The 23,502-nt window shown below is 37.4% G+C and overlaps 1 protein-coding gene across 1 annotated transcript in view; it reads left to right on the top strand.

The window, feature by feature from the left end:
* Window positions 1–23,502, top strand: part of FGF14 (fibroblast growth factor 14) — a 104,257-nt gene that overhangs the window by 863 nt on the left and 79,892 nt on the right. The window contains exons 2-3 of the mRNA XM_009695591.1: window positions 1,524–1,643; window positions 10,195–10,298. Coding sequence (XP_009693893.1) covers window positions 1,524–1,643; window positions 10,195–10,298 — 224 coding nt within the window. The remainder of the gene's footprint in view (window positions 1–1,523; window positions 1,644–10,194; window positions 10,299–23,502) is intronic.

Here is a 23,502-nt window from a genome sequence, read left to right as displayed (position 1 = left end):
CAGAGAAATTTTTGCTAATGTAAAAACTCAGCAAAATTTGCAGTTAAAATTAAAAAAAAAGTTGTAAAGTGCTTACATGTTGATTATCAAATGTTTATATTATTTATTTCCATGCCTCAAAAGCCTTACAGTGTTAATATTTATAGTAATGGTTTTAATTATATTTACATTTAATCTTATATTTTTAATTTAGATGGATTTATTGTTCAGTATGACTTTGTAATTTGTATATTCAAGAAAAACTCAATGATTTCATAATTATTTCATGGAACTGAGCCTCTATAGAAAACTTCAGAGCATTTCACTCAAAGGCAGTTTTGTTTATTAGTGTTTATTGTCACCTCCCCTTAGGATACTGTAAGTAACCCAGCATGATTGATTGTAAGAGCAATTATACACAAATTCAAGGAGAATTTTATATTCTGGCCACAGGGTTGCATGAAAATAATTTCTGTCTTCCTTAGAAGTTCACTTGTTCATTTTATTCCGTATCTGTCTCAAAGTCTTTATGATTTTAGTTCATTATTGTGGCGCTAAGCATGATACGACATAGATGCTTTTAATGCCAATGTCCCCACAATTTTATGTACTGGCTGCCTGGAGTTGGGCCTAATTTATGTTTAACAGTGTTAATACCGATATCACACAGAGGTAGTCTTGATTTTTTTTCTTTTAAAGACTATATTCTCTTCCTCAGCACTAAACCAGTTCTGCAACAGCTTAATTTGTAATTCGGTAAGGTGCCATCCTTGAGATGAATCATAAAGCTGTGGCTTGGCAGTCCCTGCTCAATTCTTGGCAATTTTCATAAATGCAGAGTATTAAACAGGGTAGCTTAACTGTTCAGCTGCTTGAATTTCCCCATATACCTTTAGCTTGCTGAAGGTTTTTTCGTATTTTTTTTTCCCCCTCTGTTGAAGGAGGGTTATGTCTTGCTCTGTCTGTGGGTGCCATTCCCTAGAGGGTGGGAGAGGGCTGGTGAATTGTATCTGCTTCTACATTGGTAAAATATTTTGGGAACTCTTCAGATGGGACTGTTACAAAATATTATACCAGATACATTTATCGCTTTTGGTAGAGAGTGAAAGGAGACAGACCTTTTTCTCCAAGTGTCCTTAAAACTTATGCAAAGTGTACTAAGTTACTAACATGTATGAAATGAGTAGGGTTTTTTTAAATGTTTTGTTAGTTTCTGTAAGGCTTTATACTTGTTGCTGAAGTCTAAACTTTTTTGCAGGGCTTAATCTGGTTGAAGACTTTTGACTATGCGTGGTTGGGGTGTTCTTTTTTTCTGTGTTTTACCTGTGTTAATTATAATGAAGGATGTTGGAGGCAGAGAACAGGACACGCAACTGGCCTGATAATACTCTGCGGTGAGATTTTTCTCCATCTCCATCAGGACCCATCCTGTTGTAGTACTTACTTTTAAGACGGCAATGCTGCTTCACCAAACTTCCTCCAACAGTGAGAGAAGTAGGGATAACTCTTGGAAAAAGTTTTGAGGCTAGTGACAAAATATGTTTGTCTTTCAGATCCCCAGCTCAAGGGTATAGTGACCAGGTTATATTGCAGGCAAGGCTACTACTTGCAAATGCACCCCGATGGAAGTCTCGATGGAACCAAGGATGACAGCAGTAATTCTAGTAAGTGACTGCCCCAAGGGAATGTCTTAATCGCACACGCAGATTGCATCACTCTAGTGTGTACGCGCACACACAGTGTTAATGCCTTTGGAGGGTTTCTGAATGTGTTTTGTCAAAAGGAGGAGGGTTCTGTCCATTTGAAGCCTAATGACCGCCAGTACGGCTCGTGCAGGATGTTGGCCTAAATGTGTTCCCTCTGAAAGGGAAGGTGTAAGTGCCGATGGACCTCAGGGGTGAGATATTTAGGCCAATGATTTTCTTCTGGTAATTTTATAAAACTGGTAAAATTATTTTTAAAGTATTTTTTAGAAAAACTACATGTTTAACATTAATTTCTTGCCTTCAAATAAATAACAAAACAAAAGAAGGGAACAAAAATTCCTTGAAAAATCTGATGATATAGGCCCTGATTCAGCAAAGCAAGTAAGTGTAAGTCTAACTATCAAAGTCCTGCTTAAAACACGTGCTGAAGTACCTTGCTGAATTGGGGCTAAAGGTCCTACAGTTCCTACACCAGCAAGAGTTCCAGTGACTTTAAGAGAATTTCTGCCAGTGTAGCGACTGTGACAGTGGCAGTTTTCAAAAATACTCCAAACAAAAGTGGTCTTGAAAGGCCCTGTGGGTCCCTGCTTTGGCACTTTTTTCCTATGATACTGCCACAGATTTTCATTCAATGAGCATATATGTGCTTGATAACTTCAGCTGCAAATGATAATTAAGCAAATCTATTCTTACTCTCGAAACAGTTGATTCCTAATTTTCTGTTTAGCAAAGAACATTTGGGTTTTTGTTTATTTTAATGATAATGGCATATTTAAGTAACGTATTTCTGTGTGATCTTGAGGTCTATTTTAAGCATTTTTAATACAAAATATTTATCTTCTTATTATGCATATATAAATAAGCTTTTAGTTTCCTCAGGAATGTTGCAATTAGGCTATAGAAGTTAAGGAATTTGAGGTTTCTGCTTTACTTTGGTTAGGTCCCTGTTTTATCTGTTAATGCACGGCTGTCATTTTTAACACATTTCATCAACAGATAGCATGATCAGCTTTTATTGTTCTTTTTTTTCTTTTTTTGAATTGAGAAAAATAATTGATTGATCTATTTTGATATGTATTTCTCTGCTTGTTTTCCAAGTGTGGGGGTTTTTTTTTCTCCCCTGTTCCTTGTTTCTTTTCTTCCCTCAGTGTGTCCTTCTCTTATGCCCACTTCTGTACTGGACTAGCTACTAAGACCTTGTACGGACAAGATCACTATTGCTTTTTGTAGAAGCTTTGCCTATATGAGGTCTGAGAAATGTGTCTTAGAGCGTGAGCATGTATCTCTCTCTCTCCCTCTCCTTCTCTGCCCATCTCTCTCTTATTTTCAGCTTCAGTGAGGGGGTGTGTATGACTGCAATGATTTTGGAATGTTTTCATGTTGTTTCTGGTTTTGGGGGGTTTTTTGTTTGTTTTTTTTAATCTTAGAACTCTGTGGATTTTGAATCATTGTAAAACTAGACCATAGTGCCTTACTTTCCTCTTTTTGCTGTTGTCAGCTTTACAGATATTTCTTTTTTTTTTGTTTTTTTGTTTGTTTGTTTGTTTTTTGTTTTTTGCTTACTATGTCATTTACCCTTTCTCTCCCCTCTTCCCTGACTTTCTGGATATCCATCTGTCTGCCCATCTCTCTTATTCTTGTTTTTCCAAAATGCAGAATGAATATTCTATATTATAAATATTCTGACATATAGAACTTGTCCAAACTCAACCAAATACCAGATAGCAGTATTGCATATTTTGGATAAATACTGTTAGATAATATTGTGTTTTACTTGAACATGATTTTTAGGCTAAAATGAGTTTTTTCCATAAAGGGATTTTTTTTTTCTGCCTTTAACTGGCGTGATTCACTGTTTGTTTCTTCTCTAGTCCAATTTTACAATATTGTTTAATAAAGACAGTTTAGACTATAAGAATGTAAAGTAAATGTGTTTGCCAGGAAAGCATACAATCTCCACCTTAAATTTTCCTAGTATATATGTATCAACATGATATGAAGAGCTGAAAAGATTGAGCCATGTGGTATATTCATGAATATATGAATATGTGCCTGTTTCTTTTGTGCTGTCAGTCTTTCTCCTCAGTCCGCTGTTCCCTTCCATTTCCTGTTAACTTTTGTTTCCTGTTACTTTTCTTTATTGCAGCATATTTTGGTTTTCTTTTTCTGTTTTACTTTAGAACAGTAATTTTCTCATGGATAGGATTCCTAGTATTTTGATCTTTTATTTTGGGAGCTCTTTATGATAATTTCTATCCAAGGTTTACTGGTTTTGGCAGCTGCCAGAGGGGGAAAATCTTGCTTCTGACCATGGAGCTTGCAGGCTGCCTATTTAATGTGCCAAGCAGGCGAAGGGATGGACATCTATTAGCTGTCAATAAGACAGATAGTATGCTTACCTTGATAGTGAGGATGACTTCTGTTTGAAGGATATTGCATAAAAATGAAGGAAATACAGGCTGCTGGAGGGTGTGCGTCTCTGCCTTCCACCCATCTTCTGCACTACTCTCCTCGAAACCTGTGGAAGAGTCGTCCTCATGCGCTGACCATCTGAGTAGCTGGGTGTTGGAGAAGCCAGAGTGAGTAGGACGGGACAGAGAAGTGATTTCTTTTTTGTCTTCAGCAACGAAACTGTTTGAAGCTTAGTCACGCTGCTACTTTTTGTGCTGTTGCAATTTATTCTGTGTCAAGCAGTTAGAGGAGTGCTTGAAGTTAAAATTCTCTCAAGTGCATATATCATTTTATACTCATTTTATATGTATGTCAGTAAACATAAGTTACATGCTGTTGGAGTCACAGCGTTGGAGAGAGGTAGCGCAAAATAAGATTAAGATGTAGTCTGTTCAAATTGAGTGGTTCTGTTCACACCCATTTTTTGTTTGTCTTTAAAGCTTCTTCGTGGTCTCTTTAATGTGACTTCTTGCCTCTATCTGAAGACAAAATGAGTTTTACCAGTGTTCTCAGTCAGCTGCTATAGTGCGAGCTGTTGTCCCGGCTTGCCTTAAGTTTGAGTAAAGGCTACAGTTTGCAGAGATAGATGGCGAGATTTTTAATGTATCGCTGTGCACAAACCCTTGCATGAAAAAGGAGGAAAGATGTGACTGCTTGTAATGGCGTCCCTGAACATCCTTTTGTCTGCTCATGTTGGTGGCCATGCTGTTAGAACCCAGCCTAAATAGACTGATGGGTTTCAGTTTGTTGTTGTAATTTCTTTTTGTATCTTTTCCAAGTTAGTGGTGTTTTGTGACAGAGTATGAATTAATGAACTTATTGGTTAGTGGTACTGAGTTTCCTTAAATCACATCACAGGACCAAGGCTGTTAGCTTAAACCACCTTGTGTGTACAGCCTTTATGTTTTAGCCAAACTCTCAGTGGTATGTGGAAAGAGGCTTTATTACATTGCTACTCTTGTTTTAGCTGATTTTTCTCTTTTCCCTTTGTCTAATACCTTGGAGTTTCTGGTTTGTTTTTGTTGCTTTCTTGTAGTGAAAGCAGGAGTGACTGTAGTTGAAGCTGTAGGCTTGGTTACTGAGGTCCCACCCAGCGTAGCTGTCCCTCTCTAGCTCTAATTTTCCTGGATTTTTTCAGTTCTCAGCATTACTTGGTGCAAGTGGAACTTGCTTCAGTGTTGTCCATGGGCCTTATCGTTATTAATTAGGAAAAACAAGCTACTACACGGAAACTAGAAAGAAATAGAAGATATTTCCATGTTGTGCATGTGGTACAAGCATTACATTCCCCTCCTGTCCTTCTCCCCACCCGAAATGGCTCATTTTCAGGCTTTGGTCTATCTTCCAAGTTTTTTCTCATGAATGAAGGATAGGTTTAGTAGGAAGACTAATTAATTTGGGAAACGGGCAGTTCTGATTCTTTAATTTCTGAGATTGAAATCTTGACTCTCTTAGCCCTATGGCTTATTTTGATTTACCTGGAAGAGTGTATCTCAGCCAACAACCACTGAAAAAAATCAACATAAATTATGATACTTTCCTTGATGGGTGATAAACCTGATTTTAACACTCAAATGTTGATATTTGTGCCCCTGATGAAATTACAGTCCTGTTTAAAACAGATTAAAAGAGCATTACTCATTTGTAGCCTTATTTCATAAACCGACGAATGCCAAAGTTAACATTACCGAAGCAACTTTGATTTGGCTGTGCTGTGCACATCTCTTGCTTAATTATGCAGCAACGTGCTTTACTTCCTTCATGGCACTTGGTACCTGGTAGAGTTGCTGTTCAAGAAATCATGCAACCATTTAATATTCCTTTATTTTTATCTTTTAGTGCATGCTCCTAATGCTCTATTTATATATTCCAAATTGAATATGAAAATATTAACTTTTTAATGTCTTTCTAAAGTACCTACCACTATCATATTTTGGTCTGAAGATATTAATAAAATAATCTTCACAGCACCCTTGTAAGGTAAAGGGGATAATTAGAAATAAAGCACATGAAGATTAAAAAAACAGCACCTACAATGCTGTTAAATTTGGATTACTGAATGGTAAATTTGGATTAGTGAACTGAAATATTTGCAGTCTGATTTTTTTTGCACTGTTCTTTGCTGTGGTTTGTCTTCAAAGAATTACACAGGCATTTAGTTATCTATTTACATCACCTTTGGGAGTTAGGTAAGCCTGTTCCTCCCGTCAGTATAATCTTAGTGTGACAGGATCAACAGAGGCCATGTTCAGCCATACTAAAAAGTACGTTTTAATTACATCTTGTGTAACATCAGGCAGGTAGAATGGGTTTGGTCCATAAGAAAGGGATGGACGGATCTCTGAATACCAACCTCCCTGCACTCATCACCAATCTAAAAGATGTTCTGATGGAGTCGTCATTTTTTGCCTGTAGGCCTGCAGATGGAAATAAATTAAAGAAATAGTTGCCTTGATCTGATTGCAGATTTGGTACTGTGGGAAGTTTTGTTAACTGATGCCAGGGCAGTGCACATGCAGAACAGACAGCAAGTTTATAAGCCTTAAGCAATTGGTCTCTAGCAAACTTCTTGAGAAAAACAGTGATCTGTAATGGCGATTTTCTATAGCTACAAGTCAGTTGTACCTAAATACACTTTCACAAGGATATGGAAATATCTGATTTCAGGCATTTTGGATTTCAAGTTAATAGACTGTGATGGTATTACATAAAAAAGGGAAGAAGATACGTGGCAGCTTTGTGTTTTACTCAAGGAAGGAGTTACTAGTAATCAAAAAGTGGACTTCAACTTTGACTAAAACTTTTGGAGGTTTAGAATCCAACTCAAATTTGTGCCTGCCAATCCCCTCCATGACACCTAAACCAATAACCTTTTTCATGCCAGTTGTTCCTGTTAACTGGCGCCTGCGCCCTTTTTCTGGTCTCATGTGTGGTTGGAGTAGGCTTGCAGGCTTCAGAAAAGGAAGAGAAACCACTTGCTTTACAGTCGCAGTTTAGACGGAACACAAAGCAGAGCTAAGGGAGCATGCACAGGCTCAGTGCTGAGAAGGAGAAAGGGTTTTATTGGCACCATTTTTGCCGATTGGTTCACTTGATTTCCCTGATGTTCCTACATTTTATTTACAGTTGGACTTGCCAAGCTTTATACTTAAGCGTGCAGAATGGGAGCACTGGGCACCAGGCAGAATTATATTTTCTGGGCTGTTCCAGGATGCTCCCTCTCTCAACTCATCTGTGGACTCACCAGGCTGGGATTAGGTCCATAAAGATGTTCAAGGACCTCACTCCCCATTTAATTTTGGGTAATTTTGGGTAACCTAGTAAGGTTTGAGGTGTGTAATTGGGCACAGAAGTCCTGCTCAGTAAACAGTACTGCACAGCCAGGTTCTGGAGGAAACTGAATTTCCTTTGACCAACTTCAGAGCACGTAAAAACCACGTGCTGTGCCTTGCTGGTGCATGTTTTGCTGACTTCAGTATGAAGCACATTGTTGAGCATTCATCAATCAATAACTGAATGTAGACTAGCCTCCCTAGTTCCACCCAAGTCTGAAATATTTTGTGGAAGTTACTGAATATTCTGTATGTGCAGAATTACAGCATTTCAGATCACGCACTAAAATTTTATGGCCTTAGACTAATTACAGACACTCTGACAATCTCTGATTAAAACTTGTTGGCAGTAAAAGATACATTATATGCCCTCCTTGTTGCTTTCTAAATTCACTAGCAGCTATAAGCCGCTCTAGTAATTTTATAGGTTTCATAAAACATTGCCATGTTACAGGCCTCTAATTCTCCTTCAGTGGTGGTTGATTTTTTTTCTAGCATTGCTGCTTTATTTTTATTGGTGATACAGCAGATTATATCTGCGTTCCAGAAGTTTTGACTGAACCACTATGAATTGGAGTTGTTTTTCATTAGCAATTTTCCATGGCTGTGACTTGTCTTTTGTGTTCACCTCTTTTCTTTATACAAGTATTTTTTTTGTTTTTCCTTCCTAGTGTCCCCTCAGTTGTTGCTGCCTTCCCTCTAGCATGATGTTCATATCCAGGCTTCCTCCTGGAATCTCTTTTTTTTCTAGAAAAACCCAAACTTAACTGCAATCTGAAACCTAGTTTTGCTGTGAGAGACACCCCCTCACCACCCGCAATAGTGTTTTTGCTGGTTTTGACGTTGGTTCACTTGAGGGTAATGGCTGATTGGTGGTTTTTAACTTCCAAATTATATTGAACATTTGAAAGCTCTCAAGTCATGCAGTGTTTAGCCTATATACTGTTAGGATATCTTGTCCATGAGTGCCGTATTTCACTGGTTTACATTTATCTTGTATAGATTAGAGAGGGAACCTCGTCTGTACCCAGTATTTTTCTAGTGAACGGCCCAGTAAGATGCTAGCATGATGGAGAGTTTTGGAAACTACAGAAAAGAAAATGCTATATCTTTATGCTAATTCTTGTCTGATGTTATCTCTTCTGTTCTTCTTTATAAACACATGACTTTGTTTTCTGTTCTTCCAGAGCTCTTTCAAATATATTTTTCTTTCTACAGCTGTAGGAAGTGCTCTGCTACGATTCCTAGCTTTATACTGGCTTTGTGTGTTACTAAAAAGATCTTATGTTACGTATTATTTTTTTTTCTGTGTGACAATGTTGAAGGAAAGTTGTGTTGGTTGCTTTTTTTTCATCTGCTTCTATCTTTAAATTCTAGTAGTCAACCTATGTTTTTTCTCAGTTGTAAAGATTTTATCATCTTCATCGTAAACGATCTGTGGCTTTGTGTCCTTTGACTAACCAGGAGTTTTCACACCTTGACAAAATCTTACCCACTGCAATTACGTGACCCTTTTTCTCTTGATTTGGGCTTTACCCCGACATTCTGATTACAGATAGCCTCATAGGGTACACTTTCTGGTCACACCTATGGATGTCCTTCCTAAATTTTGAGGAACTGACTGTAGGTGTTACTGTAGATGTTGCTGAGACTTGGTTTGGTGGAACCATGGTCCTCACTGCATATGTTGAACGCTAAGGCTGTGCTTTGGTTTTCATCCAAGGACTTGTGAATCCTTGACTCATCCACAGTGGAAAAACACTTAGCATGAACTCTAGCTCATCCAGATCTTGTCTTCCAAGACTGTTTGATGTATGCTTTGCATCTGATTTCCTAGTATGAGTCAGTAAACTTAGTATAGGTGTGTGCTGGCATAATTTTTAGAAGAAGAATTGATCTGTGTCTCCTACTTATATCGCTTTTTCTTTTGTTGTTCTGTGGTGAGGCTGGTAAACTCCTCTTCACACTGGTCTTTTTCAGACACTAATCACAGCTGTGGCTGTTTTTGTTATTACAGAGTTATATATCAATGCTAGAGTATCTCCTATTAGCTGGGGGTTTAATTTTGTTTTCCTTGAGAATTTCAGTCTTTGAACATGTTCTATATTCAGCTCAATAGCATTTATGCACATTTAGAGTCAAGCAAGTATTTCAGTGCTTTTCTGCATGAGGATAAGCCTCTGCCATTACCTGAGGCCTGTGTACTACTGCTTATATCCAATATACCGTTCACAAAAGCAAAAAAATTTTTTTTGTTTTCAATCACAGACCCCTTGAAAGCAAGCTTTAATGAGAGCACATGTTAATCCAAAACCATAAAAATGCCTAACAAAATAAAAAGCTCCTTGCCAGAATCAGAGAGATGTTTTCTGCAGGGTCTCTCACAAGTATTGCATGATCAGTCTACATTGATGAAGGAATTGTTGGGCTCTTTGACTCTTTTCATATTGCCTGAGATACTCATGTCTGCAGTGCTGCGTAAATGATTACAGTCCAGTCTGCTGTGCCAAATACTGAACTATTGCAGGACTCATTGCTAGATAGATAATTAGGCTTTAATTTTAAGGATTAACTTTACTAGAAGCAAGATTTTCTGAATTAGTTTAATTTTAAAATCAGAAAAAAATTATACAGGGAGTAGTTTTCTTTCTTTTTACTAATGATGTTTATAAGAATGTTGTAATAACCATGGTTATTTCATATCTTGTCATGTTTTTTATTCACAGCTTTGTTCAACCTTATACCAGTGGGACTTCGAGTTGTTGCTATCCAGGGTGTAAAGACTGGGTTGTATATAGCCCTAAATGGAGAAGGTTTCCTCTACACATCAGTAAGTACCTTTCTGAACTCTGTTTGAGACACAGCTGAAGTTGAACTCTACACAGGAATGAGATGCATATTCACTTTTAAGAAGTTCTATAGTGTGTATATATATCTATATACATATAGTACACACACCTGAGTACCCACGTATGTATGCAGCATATCTATAAATGGGATACAGTAGAAATCACTGTGTACTATGTGTGAAAGTCTACATGTTAGCAATCCTAAAAAAACATTCTGTAGAGCTCTTTTTCTGGTAGGCTATACTGGTAGTGTGCAATACACCACAAAGATTATTATTTTCAATAAAATTCTCCAGAATTTTTAAATAAAGACCTGCAACTATTTTCTTAGTGACTTGTTGATCATAATCCAAAAGCTGCTCCAACAGCTACTTTTATCGATAAGACTTACAAGTGTAACTTCCGTCTAAAAAGCCATTAACAGCCTTACAGTTACAAGATTACAGTGACAAACTGTATGCTTAGCATTATAGATTTATTTTTTTTAATTTCAGATATCAGGAAAATAAAGAGTTCTGTGAGGGAATATATCTTTGTAGAATGATCAAAGTTTAAGAAAAATATCTTTTGAGTCACAAAGAAGACTGCTGGATAAAGTGATCGGAAAGTCCTCAGATTGTTTAACATATTCCAAATGATTTAATGCTAATCACTCAGTGTGCTGTTGTGAATATAAAAATCCTCAGTTTTGTGTAAATGTAGTGTTTTAACCTCCTTTGAAAGGCAAACAGACTTTAATATGAACAGACAGTTCTGTCAGGTATTAACAAGTGGCTTAAAGGGTTTTTTATTACTATATTTTTATTGCCGTCTACGTTGAATTTATTTACATAGTGCTTTTTCCATTTTGTATGTCACATAATTCTTAATTCCCCACTGAGTTACTATATGCTGCTTTGTTTTCAATGTCCATTGAAAGGAAATTGGACAGATTAAGTTTCTCATGCCCTGAGGGAAAGTATTCTGTTTGTTTCAAATATACAATTGCCTTGGAAAAGCTAATTAGGAAGAAAAAATGAAACTAATCTTGAATGTCAATGTCAAGACAAAGAGAAAATTCCTCCTCACAAAATGTCTTCTGGAAACTCCAGCAGTATGATCTGAAACTTTTTTTTTCCTCTGTTCAAAATAAAAAATTCTATCACAGGAAAACATGCAATATTTGCTGTCAGAAGGAAGAAAACTAGAGGGAAAAACCTAGAGAAATTTTCTCTAATAGAGAAAATGCATTGCTGACTTCTTAGTTCTATCACTTCATGTGAGGAGTTCATTTCAGTGTGATGGCATGAACAGTATTTTTTTTTAATGTGTTGGTACAGTTAAGAGTAAATTCTTGCCCCGCACTGTTTCTGAAGTGAGATCTCAGTCCTTCAGAAAGAAGTAAAAATTTCAGAAAATGTACCAGTTTCCCTACGGATAATTCTGCACAGGGAGGGACCCTACATGAGCAAATTCTGGCTGCCACTGTGTTTATGTATTATTCTGGAAATGGTACAAGTTCAGTGCCAATTGGGGAAGGGAAAGGAGTAGAAAGTACAAGGCAAGATAAGAGATGGCTGGATCCAAACTTTGAATAGATGAGAACCTGACCCTTAGAACATCTTCAGGTCTAACAAGATATTTCTGTCACACCAGCGGGAATCTGAATTGCTTTGTTCCCGTGTCTTCTTTTTGAGCAACATAGATTACCTTGGTTGTGATCAGTCTCATGGGTATAAATAAAAGATTATGTATAAGGAAAATGTAATCCACGTGTTTAATATTTTGCAGGGTTGCGTATTCTTCATTGTCACTAATGGCAAGATTTTTGGACTTGATGACTTCATATATTCCTGTAGTTATTAGGAACTTGTTAAGTACTTCTGAATTTTGTTCTGTGAGCGTTGCTATGTTTTGAGTGTATTTCACTTAAAAATTTCTTGGGAGAGTGTCTTTACATTGTGTGAGGTAAGGAAATGAGTGGTTTTAGAATGTACTGCTTATGCTTCCTTGCATGGAGAATGAAAGATGAGTGGCCCATTAAGTGACAAAGAGATGTGACGCATTAGAAAACTCAATGGAAGACTTTAGTTTTGGTATGTCTACAAAATGATTTTAAACTTACACTTTTGCCAAGTTGAAAAGTAGTAATATTTGGTAACCTAATTCATATTTACAGGTAGTAATTTCAAAACGTCAGTGCTGTGTTACAGGTTTGATTGTTTCATATTAACGTATTGAAAACACTGACAATACATTTTTGTCTTAGCAATTTCCTGCTTTCAGCTTAGAGACTAATACATTTGAAAATAAGAAGAGAAAGCATCAGAGAGAAGTCAGTCTTCTCCCTGAGGATCAAGATGAAGAAATACTGCATGCAGAATATTTTAAATACTGTCGTTTGTAGAAAATATTTTTAACCAATCACTTTCCATTACTGTCTTGTTGGTGGATTTTTTTGACTCTTTGTCATTCATGGTTGTGTATCTCTTGCACTGAAATGCCCAAGTTGGGTATTACATGTCATATATGTTTTTCCCTTGGCTATTAGGGGAGGATGGGAGAAAAAAGTTTTCCGAGCTTCGTATGCTGACTGTCATCATTGGGGGAAAAAAAAAAAAAAGTGCCACGTAATGGGAATGCTAGTTAAAATTTACATATATTTAGATATATTACCAATTTCTTATAAAATGAAAGCATGCACTGTAGACTAAGTAGCATTTATAGTCTAAATTGAGGCTGAAGTCCTGCGTAGTCCTTCTCTGCAGAATACCTCAGTGTCCCTTTTTCCATTCAGCGTATATGAAACCCATAGCTTGTGAGAATATCCTATGTGTTGATGCCTCTCTTCAGAGATTGAAGGTCTCAATTATTTTTATCATAAGCTTTCACATGATGTTGACTAATTAAGCAACAGTACTGACAGGAAAGGTATTATGTGTGATCCTACTTTCTCTGATATGAAATAGTTGGTAAGAGGAAAATGAAGGTACAGTGACAGACCGGTTTTACATATAGATTATCAAATGCAGAATTGCATTGTTTTCTTACTCTGTTTTTTTTTTATTATTTTTTTTTTTTTATAATGGTTGTTTGTATCAGTTTGGGAGTCTCTTTTTTTTTTTTTCTTATTTTATTCTGCTATATTTAAGATTTTTTTCAACTAATTCACAGAATTAGAACTAGGAAAAAAAGTGCAGAAATTACACAGAAAGTTCAGGAATATCATAGAAAAGTGTTATGGGAGTATTTCTTTCTTAGAACAGAAATAGAAGGACAGCAAATTGTGTAGGAAAGTCAGTCTCAAGAGCTCTTCATACCTATTTTGCCTCCTGCAGCAGAGATTTGTATTCTGTCCTTTGGGGACTGATCGAGTCAGGGTCCCTAACACACACCATCAAAGCCTTGTCAAATAAAGGAGAAGCAAAATCTTTGGTGTTTGATATGACTTTGCAGAATTCCTGAGAGAAAATACTTTTCCAAAATTATAACTTTATTTTTCAATGCATTTAAAGTAACTATTGTAATACCATGATTCATTATTTTCTATCATATAAAATATGAGAACAAGAGCCTTTTCATGTTGTGTTTGTTGTTTTTTTTTTTCCTTACACTTTTAAGGGTTAGCACACTTAAAGACTAGCCATTAAGCTCACCTTTTTTTAAGTTTTGGTTTATCGCATCCAACTTTATTTCTGTATATTTATATATATCCACTTATAATTAGGATATATTTATTTAGTGACAGCTTCCCAATTCTAGGTGTATGTTGGTGAGCAATGAGAATTATAAAAATGAGCTGAAATTTATTTTAGATGGATTCATGAACTGTGAATAATTCAGTATTTATGACTGACTTCGTCACTGTGAAAGCTAGTTGGAGAAGCTGGATTTTTCCACAAGGAACCATCTCGATTACTAGCAAGATTTTTGATATAATAGTTATGGACCTTATATGTTAAAGTCCAAAAATATACCTTACTCCTTGGAAAGGGTGAGCAAGATAAGATTTTATTTCCAGGGTTGATCCTGTCAAAATCAAAAGGAATAGAATTGCAGTGGAAAAACGAGCACGACCTCAGGGATTCTCCGTGGGGAACAGGTATTGCCTGCAGCAGAAGATGGCAGTGCAGTACATGACAGAAGCTTTTGTTGATTTTGATGCTAATTTTGGTCAACTCACTTTGCAAAAGGTTCGTTAGTTCAACTTTCAGGGAGGCTACAGCTTCTTGTTATGCTTCTAGGATTTTCTGCTATTGTAACAGGATGAACTCAGAGGTAAAACTTATAATATGTTACTCCATTTTATGATTCCAGTTTTCCTAAGGTGAGGATCTGAGTCTTCTTGGATTGTATCAATGAATTTCTCTCAAAAATCACTTGATATATCTGGGAGGGTTTGGAAGGGGTACTGTTGTGGTTCTTGGTTGTTTTTTTTTTCATCCTAGGAGCAGTTTAGCGCAAGGTGTTACCAACATATGGTGGCTACCACAGTTAAGAGAAAAGGGAAAAACTAAAATGTAGAAAGGAAAAAATGCCTAACTGTAAAACATTTTTATGTGCTTGTGCTTTCTTCTTTGTGTTTCCTTTTTAACCATTTCTTCTGCCAGTTTTCACTGAGATCTCAGATGTGGACGAAAGCGGGAAGGGAAGAGTATACCTGTGATATTGTCAGCAGCAGATATTAAAGTCATAGCAGTGGACTGGGTGGTTTCTTAGTAAGGCTGATGAACTACAGAGATGCTTTGAAAGATGACTGAGCTTACGGGGCCAGATCTGAACTGCTTGGTCACCTCTTCCAGCATGGTGCCTGGCTGGAGTTGTGCTCCTCTTCTGGGTGAGCGGCAGGGGGAACCTCACTGGGAGGGTGTAGAGAGTGATGGAGAGACATGGCTGCCTTTCTGGGAGGTCTTACCAACTTTATAAAAAGTATTTTAGAATTAGGGATGGCACACTACTCTCTTTACAGAATAATCTTCTTTTAAGATGGGGGTTTGTGTTTGGTCTACCACAGTACGCGGTGTCGAGGGTGTTGGAAGGGTGTTGGTTGGGTAGTGTTTCCGTGGCAGTAAGATGTCAATCTGTGTCACAACCTTCCTGAATGAGAGAAAACATCAGTATCTGTTACTGGGAAGTGTATTTGTTATATCGCTCTGGCAACTCTCACCTGAAAGAAAAGCCTCTGAGCATTTCTCCTGACATTTCAGCAGCTTCCCAGTGCTGGTTATTTCCACCACTTCTTTAAACCCACATAATTGACCTGTCTGAGGAGAACAAAATTCAACCTCAAGGAGGAAGATAGGAGCACAGACAGTACAGCCTGCAAAAGAGTGAGAACTGAAGTAATCTGTATTTCCAGTATCTAAATCGCATTCAAATGAAAAATAAATTTCTGGTAGCTTTTCATAGAGCCTCTCTGTGCTTTGGAATAACAGCGCTTAGCATGTGCAGTACTTTGGAGGTTCAAAGGTGCATAAGACCTTATAATAAACAGAACAGAAGGAAGTTTGAACTAGGCAAAACAAAAGAGGAAATGTGATGTTTTAAAATTCGTATCTTTTTACAAGAATAACTAAAAAGAGGTCAATGTGACATTGAGGCAGCATTCTCCTGTTGATTTTTGAGTTGTCACAGTACAACAGTGGTTGACCTAGGTTTTGGCAGAGATTGTTCCCCATCTTGCAAGGAACTGTAGAAATAATTAGGAATATATCTGTTTAGAGAAATGTGGACAAATACAAGCTTGCTCTATGATTTTAACAAGGTAGGCTTTTGTTCTACTAGTCAGAAGTATACTGAATAATAGAGTGAATCTTGTTGCTTTTGAGATATCTGTGGTTTTGTGAACATAAGCACATCAGAGTGGAGTGGCTCCTTTAATAATATTGTGATCAGTAGGAAACATGGTTTTCTTTCTTATGTCAGACTTATGCTTTAGGGTCTCAACCTGCTCCCGTGCTCTTATCTCCCAGCATAGACTTTGCTAAGACAGGGATAGGACCTTAGTTCACTTGTCATTATCTTGGAACTACTCTGGCATACTTCGGAGAGAGGAAAATGGGTGAATTTAGTTATTTGAAAATCACAGCTTCTGATAAAGACTTTTGAAATCTAGTTATGTTAGCAGTGGTATTTTTAAGAGTCTAAACACATAGATTTCATGCAAGCTCCATTAGTTAATTTTAAAGGGCTTACCACTGAAGTGCTTTCTTATGTATGAATTCTTTGCATAGCCTGTTGTCTTTTATTCAATTTGCTGTCGCTTGGAAGGTGACCTATATTTGCTTCATATAACAAAAGTTTATTTGAGAGGGGAGTAAATAGGACATTTCGGGGTTGTGTTCCTCTGTAAGTTGGGCTGCGTTGTTCAAAACAAGTTCAGCGTGTTCCAGAAATGGTTGAAATACACTGACAGGGAGGAGGAAAACATCTGCATGGTTTATGTTTATTTATATCTGTGTTTGGAGGTAGATAATTTGTCTCTCAAGTAGCCTGCCAAAAATAAATACAGAAATTTGCTAATGTATTTATTTATTCCATGGTGGCACTTAAGGAACAACTGGTAACATAGCCCTGCTGTATTGTACATAACAGTGCCAGATGTCCCTGCTACAGAGTATAGTAGAAAAGGGGTAGAAAATACATACCAAGTCCATGACTTTTTTCAGCAGGTTAGGTTTTCAGTACATTTTTTGATTGAATGTGCTGAAGCCAGGGGTTTCGCACACAAGATAAGGGGAAAAGGAGGCATGCACAGACACATGAGCGTTTGATAGGGCAGGAGAGAAGGGAGAAAGAAAGAGGTGAATGGAATGAGGCTGACATGAGGAGACTGCGATAAGCAGGGATTTTTAAGCATATAGCTTAAATAGCACAGTTGAGCAGAACAGAATTGTAGAAAACCCCATGATGGCATCACTGCAGGAATGTTTATGATGATATCGCCATTGTTTGTGCCTGATGCTTGCATTTGTTACTACCTCTCCAAGTCTTTCACACGCGGAAATGGGTACTATTTGAATTGCAGATCATAAACAATACTAGCTAAAGAAATAGGCTGCTTTGAATATACAAAAAGATAATTAGTACTATAAAGATATGGTATTTTAGTATGGCTTCTTCATCTGTGGTAGCTGTTTCACCCTCCTGCCATTTAAACATTATACCTGGGGTAATAACAGAATTTGACTCAAAACCTGCAGTGATGTTTCTTGCTGCTTAAACCAAATATGTGTGTCCTGTTTAGTTCATGAATGTCGACAGTATCCTTGACAGGACTTAGCTGAAATTTTTTTTATCTATAAGAAACACTTTTGTATTTGCTTGAAATATTTATTTTCCTTTCCCATGTTTATCTCTCATGTGCACATGCAAAAAATCTCTTGATATATGTGTTCACTTTCCCTAAGATTACAGAAATCTACATAAATACATCAAGGTTAAAAATCTGCTCTTCCAAACTTCTTGTCAAAGCATGGAAGGTCACGGAGTCAGCAGCTGCAGTTGGATGTTTTTCAACTAATTGTATGACAAGGAGTAGTAACTGTAGGTAGGTATGCTAAAATGAGGTAATGTAATCTCATGCTTCAGGAAGTAAGGTGATTGCCACAGGGATCAAGAGGAATGCTTTCCTCAATATATGGCATTGCTTGCTGTAGATGCACTGAAGGAGGTTTGCCTCTGAACTGTTGTGCAATGGTCACAGCCAAAGGTTGAGCACAGGCTTGATGGACCAGCAGCTTAATCTAGTTTGTCAAATGTCTGCTTCTGGCAGTTCTGTCTCTCATGGTAACCTCCTTGTATTTTTGGCCAATGTTTGTTTCGTTGCATAAATACAACTACACTTTTCTGGATGTTTCTTTATTCTTAACTTCATTGTTCTTAGATATTTGGAGTCGTCTGTAATCCTGAATGTTGAGTGCTGTCTCGCTGTGTATTGTATAGTCTTCCAATACCCCTCTTGTCTTCTGTTCTTTTACTTCCCTGGTAGTTGTCACTGCACGAGCAAAAGGATCGTGTTTGAAATTTTAAATTTTCTCTTCATTACTATTTAATCTTACTCATTCATTGCATCAAAGTGTGAAAAGTAGCTACTAAAGATTTTAAATCTTGAATTTTAGACAATTATCAAAAATATGTTTCTAAAACAAAATGTTCCTACTTCTTTCTATTATTGGTTAATGAATAATCAAAATATTGCAGACAATTGTAGATGGATTTTATGGTAAGTTTAAATCTCTTTTGTAATAAATTTGGTTCTTATGATGTAAAGAAGACTTCTTACTGCATCTTCAAGATTTCTAGGTAAGAAACAAAAATTAACTCTGTGTGGAGTAGGGGGACAACTATTAGACACATGTGGTGCTGTCTGTCACTGCTGTAGCTGCATAGTTAATGCACCTTCTGTTATTCAGGGCTATTTCCAAAAGATATATGGCTGGATACCGAGATAGATGAACAGAAATTAACTATGAGCTTTTAAATATAAAGTCTATTTAAAAAAAAAAAAAAAATTCTGGTGGGCTGAAGAATGGCTTTAGTCAGGCAAAAATGTGCTTTCATTATGCAAGAAAAGTTCAGTATTGTCTTGCAGAAATGAAATAGTCAAATGCATATTTTGTTAATTTTTAATAATTTCCCTAAAACTTTTAACTGGATCAGAATATTCGATTCGTATCCCATAATATTAACATAAAAGAGGAAAATGTTGTATTTACCTGTGTAATTAAAGAAAATTATGCAAGCTTCCTATAACTTCAGGGAGCTTGCCAAGGCACCCTGCATATCCTATAATAAGATGATGTCGGCTCAAGTATGTGAGTATTAATTTATCATTATGTCCTTGCAGTACAATTCTGTATAACGTGTGGTCCTTAAGACTGAGCTGCAAAAGAAGGACAGTATATTTAACATGTTATTGTAGTGTGCAACCCTACACAATAAGGCTTTGTATAGAAGATATATTTCTATAAATACCAAATGTTGAAAAAGCTGTAGCAGCCTTCACCACTGTTGTAAAATGAAAGCGTTATTTGCAGTGCAATAGTCATAGATGTCTTCTGTATTAGTGTTACAGATGTTAATGACTGATTTATACATAATATCCGTAACATTTTTGGAACAAAACAGGGTGGGGTTTTTTTTTTGGTCTTGTTTTACCTTGCTATTACACACGTTTATTTTCTTTTTGCAGCATATTCGTTCTTTCACTTGAATAAGCAAGCACGTAGCTAAGATTAGTGAATGATGGTCACTGATAAATTTATATCCCCTGTAATCTTCCCGTATGCCAAGTGCCCCTGTGGAAAAATTTGGGATGTTTCAGTTTCTTCCTCCTTGGCAAGGCAACTTTAGCCGTGGGCTGGTTCCTGCGTGGAAACTTGACCATCTGGGCAGGCCCATAGAAATGCTGATTCTGCATGTCCTGGCTACTGACCCCTTACCCTGGCCTCTTGTTTGTTGGCAGAGCTGATTAATCTGGGAGCTGCCCTAGGGTGTTGATGGTCCCACTTCTATGTGCCAGCGGGGATGGGGGGCTGCTTCCACTGGCTTTCCCTTCTTGGATTTTCTGTGGCCAGGGACTCTAAATGGTGTGCGTTTTTGTAGAGCTGTGACAGTCTGTGGGTGAGTATGCCCACGTAAATGACTAGGATCATCTCTGAAGCCTTCTCATTCCCATGGGACTAAACCTCTCTGAAATGGTAACTTGAAACCACTTTTTTGCCCTTTAGCTGCATTTGTAGTTAACTATTTGCTGATTAGAGTTCACTTACAACGTAAATGAATGTGTTAGGACTGATTTTTAGCTGTCTGTACAAAACTGGCTAGGAAAGCAAGCATCCATTAACTTCTTGTACGTAGTAGCAAACATCAAATCTTCATCTCCCTCTTGGTTTCTCATGTCAAATTCATCAATCCGCTGCCTTCTCTGCCAGCAACTTTCCCTAACAGTGATCCTTGGGGTATTTCCATGGGTAGTCCGTGAGCGTATGCACTCATTTAGACATGTATCGTAGACCTTACAACCTGCTTTTGAGGTTTTTCTTTGTAGAGTGTGACTCTTTCCTGCCTTCTCATCTTTCCCTCATTTGGGATGCTGTTCAGTCACCAGAGAGGCAGTTTTAGGTGGAGACAGGTGGATACAGCCCTCCAGGAGGAATGTATGAGGTTCGTCTCTCTTGTTACTTGACCAAGCATTAGCTGTGGTGTGGCATCAGAACAACACCTGGCAATGGTGGGGCCTTTGCTGCCCATAGCTTAGTGTAATTGCATGCATCTCTAATCAAATAAAAGGTCCCGTTTCAAATCTGTGAAATGCTGTCTGAATACTGGAGGGCTCCAAAATTCCCAGAAGTACCAAGTGTTGGCCTAATACTGATGCTGATTACAATTGCTGATCTCATAGGTAGCAGTGTTGACATAATTGCGCACTTTCAAAAATCCCTCATGCAAGGGTTAAACTGGCAAGGTTTATTGTGCAAAGTTTAGTCAACATATTCTATTCACTGTCAGATGAGAAGCTCTCTTGACTGATTCCTGTTGACTTGACAAGGCTTCACGTTTTTTAGCAGACTACAAATACAGCCTTGGGGACATACTGTCTCTCCCCGAGGGTGCCTCAAAAAGAACCATAAATCTATAGAAAATCAGCAGTTAAACCTGAATCCCTCACTAAAAGCATTGAAGTAGGGGTGAGTAGATGACTCACACCATCCTGTCTGAATTCAGTGGTGACTGTTCTCTACGTTCTGTTCTCCTGATATATTTGTCGCTAAACATTTTGTAATAAAAAGTGACACGATGCCACTACCTGGCAAAACATGAACCCCTGGACTTCATATGCAGGATCTGCAGGAGAACTCTGTACTTTGAGTAAGTGAAACAAAAAACGGAAGACTTGATTCCTTCTGTACACCTGTGGATTTCTTTTTCCAATAGCATGTCACCTTGTGGATAGCTTTGGCTTATTAACAGGATAATAAAATTGTTTAGCATTGCCAGACATTTACATTATATTACTTAATCTTTAGTGTGATTGAGGCTGCAAAGCTGAAAAGACAGTGTTTCAACATGAAAATGAAATACCAGTACTTTGCGGCTCCATAGATATACACAGCTAAGGACCTAGAGTTTTCCACAAAAGAGATATGATTGCCTAATTCACCATGGAATTGCTTACTTATTGCAGAATTGCCTAACGCCTGGTGAATTTTAAAAAGATAGGGAAAGGATTTTATACCACAGACACAAAACAAAATATATCCAACATTTCAAAAGCATAATATGTTCTCTTTTTTGTGTCCCTTTTGGCCAGCATCTGACTTCCGTGTTGTGACTGATGTCCCCTAAGCAATTTATACCCTGTTACATTGCCAGTCAGGCTACAGGCCAAAACCGAGCACAGTCCAGATCATCAGGAAAGAAAATAATATCATTAAAAGATCTACTCGTAAAAGTAGCTTAGAAGACGTGAAGAATAGGTAGAAGTGAAAGATTTTTTTAATCTATTTGCCAGGTATTGCTACTATTTCTCCCATGAGTGTTTTACATTACTGGCTGCGTATGGCTTTATTTAAAAAAAACTAAGGTTTTAATTTTTAGAAACTTTTAATTAAAAAGTAGACCTGCCTGTGGTTAACCACATTTCACAGTCCTTGTTGTTTGTTTTTTTTTTTCTTTATCCTAGAATGTGTTTGGATGTTCTCTGCCAAGGGAAGAGCAAGGGGCATGCTGCTGCCATAATGTGAGAATAGACTGGTCAGGCAAGAAAGTGAAGTATAATTAATCACAAATAATCTGGAAGCACTATCTCTGTAAATTATTGATGTTCTCAGGGAGATACGAACTGAAAAATGTATTCTCTCAGAACTCAGCTGCAGTTGTAATTTCGTACTTTCACAAGAATTACTTTTCTGGCTAGAATAGTTTTTAGGTTTGGTAGGAATTTTTCCATCATTCCAGTGCGATCTGGAGCTCTTGGGCTTATGCTTCAGTAGAGGCCAGAAGGATTTCGTTAAGTGTAAGTATCCTTCTCATTCAGCTTTTTGAACAAAGTATAGTAAGGAGAACCTGTCTGTTTAGTTCAACATCCAAATGCTTTTAGTAAAAAGTATGTTTAGTTTCAACCTGCATACCTTGTGCTTTTTTTTTTTTCCTCCTCTTTTTTTCTGTAGAACTTCTTTTAAGGCTTCAGGTAAGAGAGCAAGAGGCAGCATTTCATATTCTTTTTCAACTCTTAGGTTGTTTGTAAGAGGGACTGAGTTGACTATTTTCTTCTTGACATTTGAAGATCAGGAGTGTGCCCTTGTCTCTTCATTTTTGAGTATCTATTGGCACAAGCGGGAAAGGAGATGAAGGAATCAGCCTTTCAGGCATTGGAAGTGACAACTTCAGAAGCATCAGCTGAGGCAATTCTATCACCCATTTAGCATTCATTTGAGCATTGAAGGCGGCTGAAGAATAGCCCTTGAAAACAGAATAAGAGATAAAATTGGTATTTCCCCTTAATACTCACAGAAATTTCACTGCATCTTTGACAGCTGACAGCATGCTGTCCTGTGAAAGCCACTTTTCTTCAATTGACATCATTAGAGTAGAAGATAGATAAGACTGACTTTTGATTTTCAAAGATTATTGTAGGGAGGTGACTGCTCTATAGATGGCATGTGAGGAATAGTGAGATAATGTCTAAGCTACTGTGTCCGACTCGCAGCTTTGGATGTGTAAGTATGGCATCGCGATAGAAGGAGGTAGAAGAAAGGATTAGGATTAGATGATTGGCAGGTAGATCATAGTAGGTTCACTTCAAACTCTGCTAATCATATAAAAACAGTCTCGCTAGTAAATTTTGCCTGAAACTACTCAAGGTAAAAAAAGCCTTACTTGAAATAGTTGGAATTACCTTGATAGGAAACATAGGGGCACTGTCCGTGTCAGATGCAGACAAGATGCAAAGTTCACACAAAGTGTCCTTTTATTCTGGTAGACCACAGATTTTGTTAGCTGTGAAGAGGCATGTTCAGTTTCATTCATCTGTAGACACACCAAAGTCAGAAATACAACATGGAGTTCTGCAGTCCTGGTCTTAAAAATAAATACGCTACAACCTTGTTATCCTCATGACTTCAGTAGACATATTTTTGTGTGAACCTACAGTGGTAGAAGTTTCTTGGACAGATTTGTGGAACGAAACATTAGTCATGGAAA

Source organism: Cariama cristata, unplaced genomic scaffold (assembly GCF_000690535.1).
Source record: "Cariama cristata isolate BGI_N322 unplaced genomic scaffold, ASM69053v1 scaffold8592, whole genome shotgun sequence".
In the NCBI taxonomy this organism is placed as follows: domain Eukaryota; kingdom Metazoa; phylum Chordata; class Aves; order Cariamiformes; family Cariamidae; genus Cariama; species Cariama cristata.
This window is presented reverse-complemented; position numbering and strand designations above follow the sequence as displayed.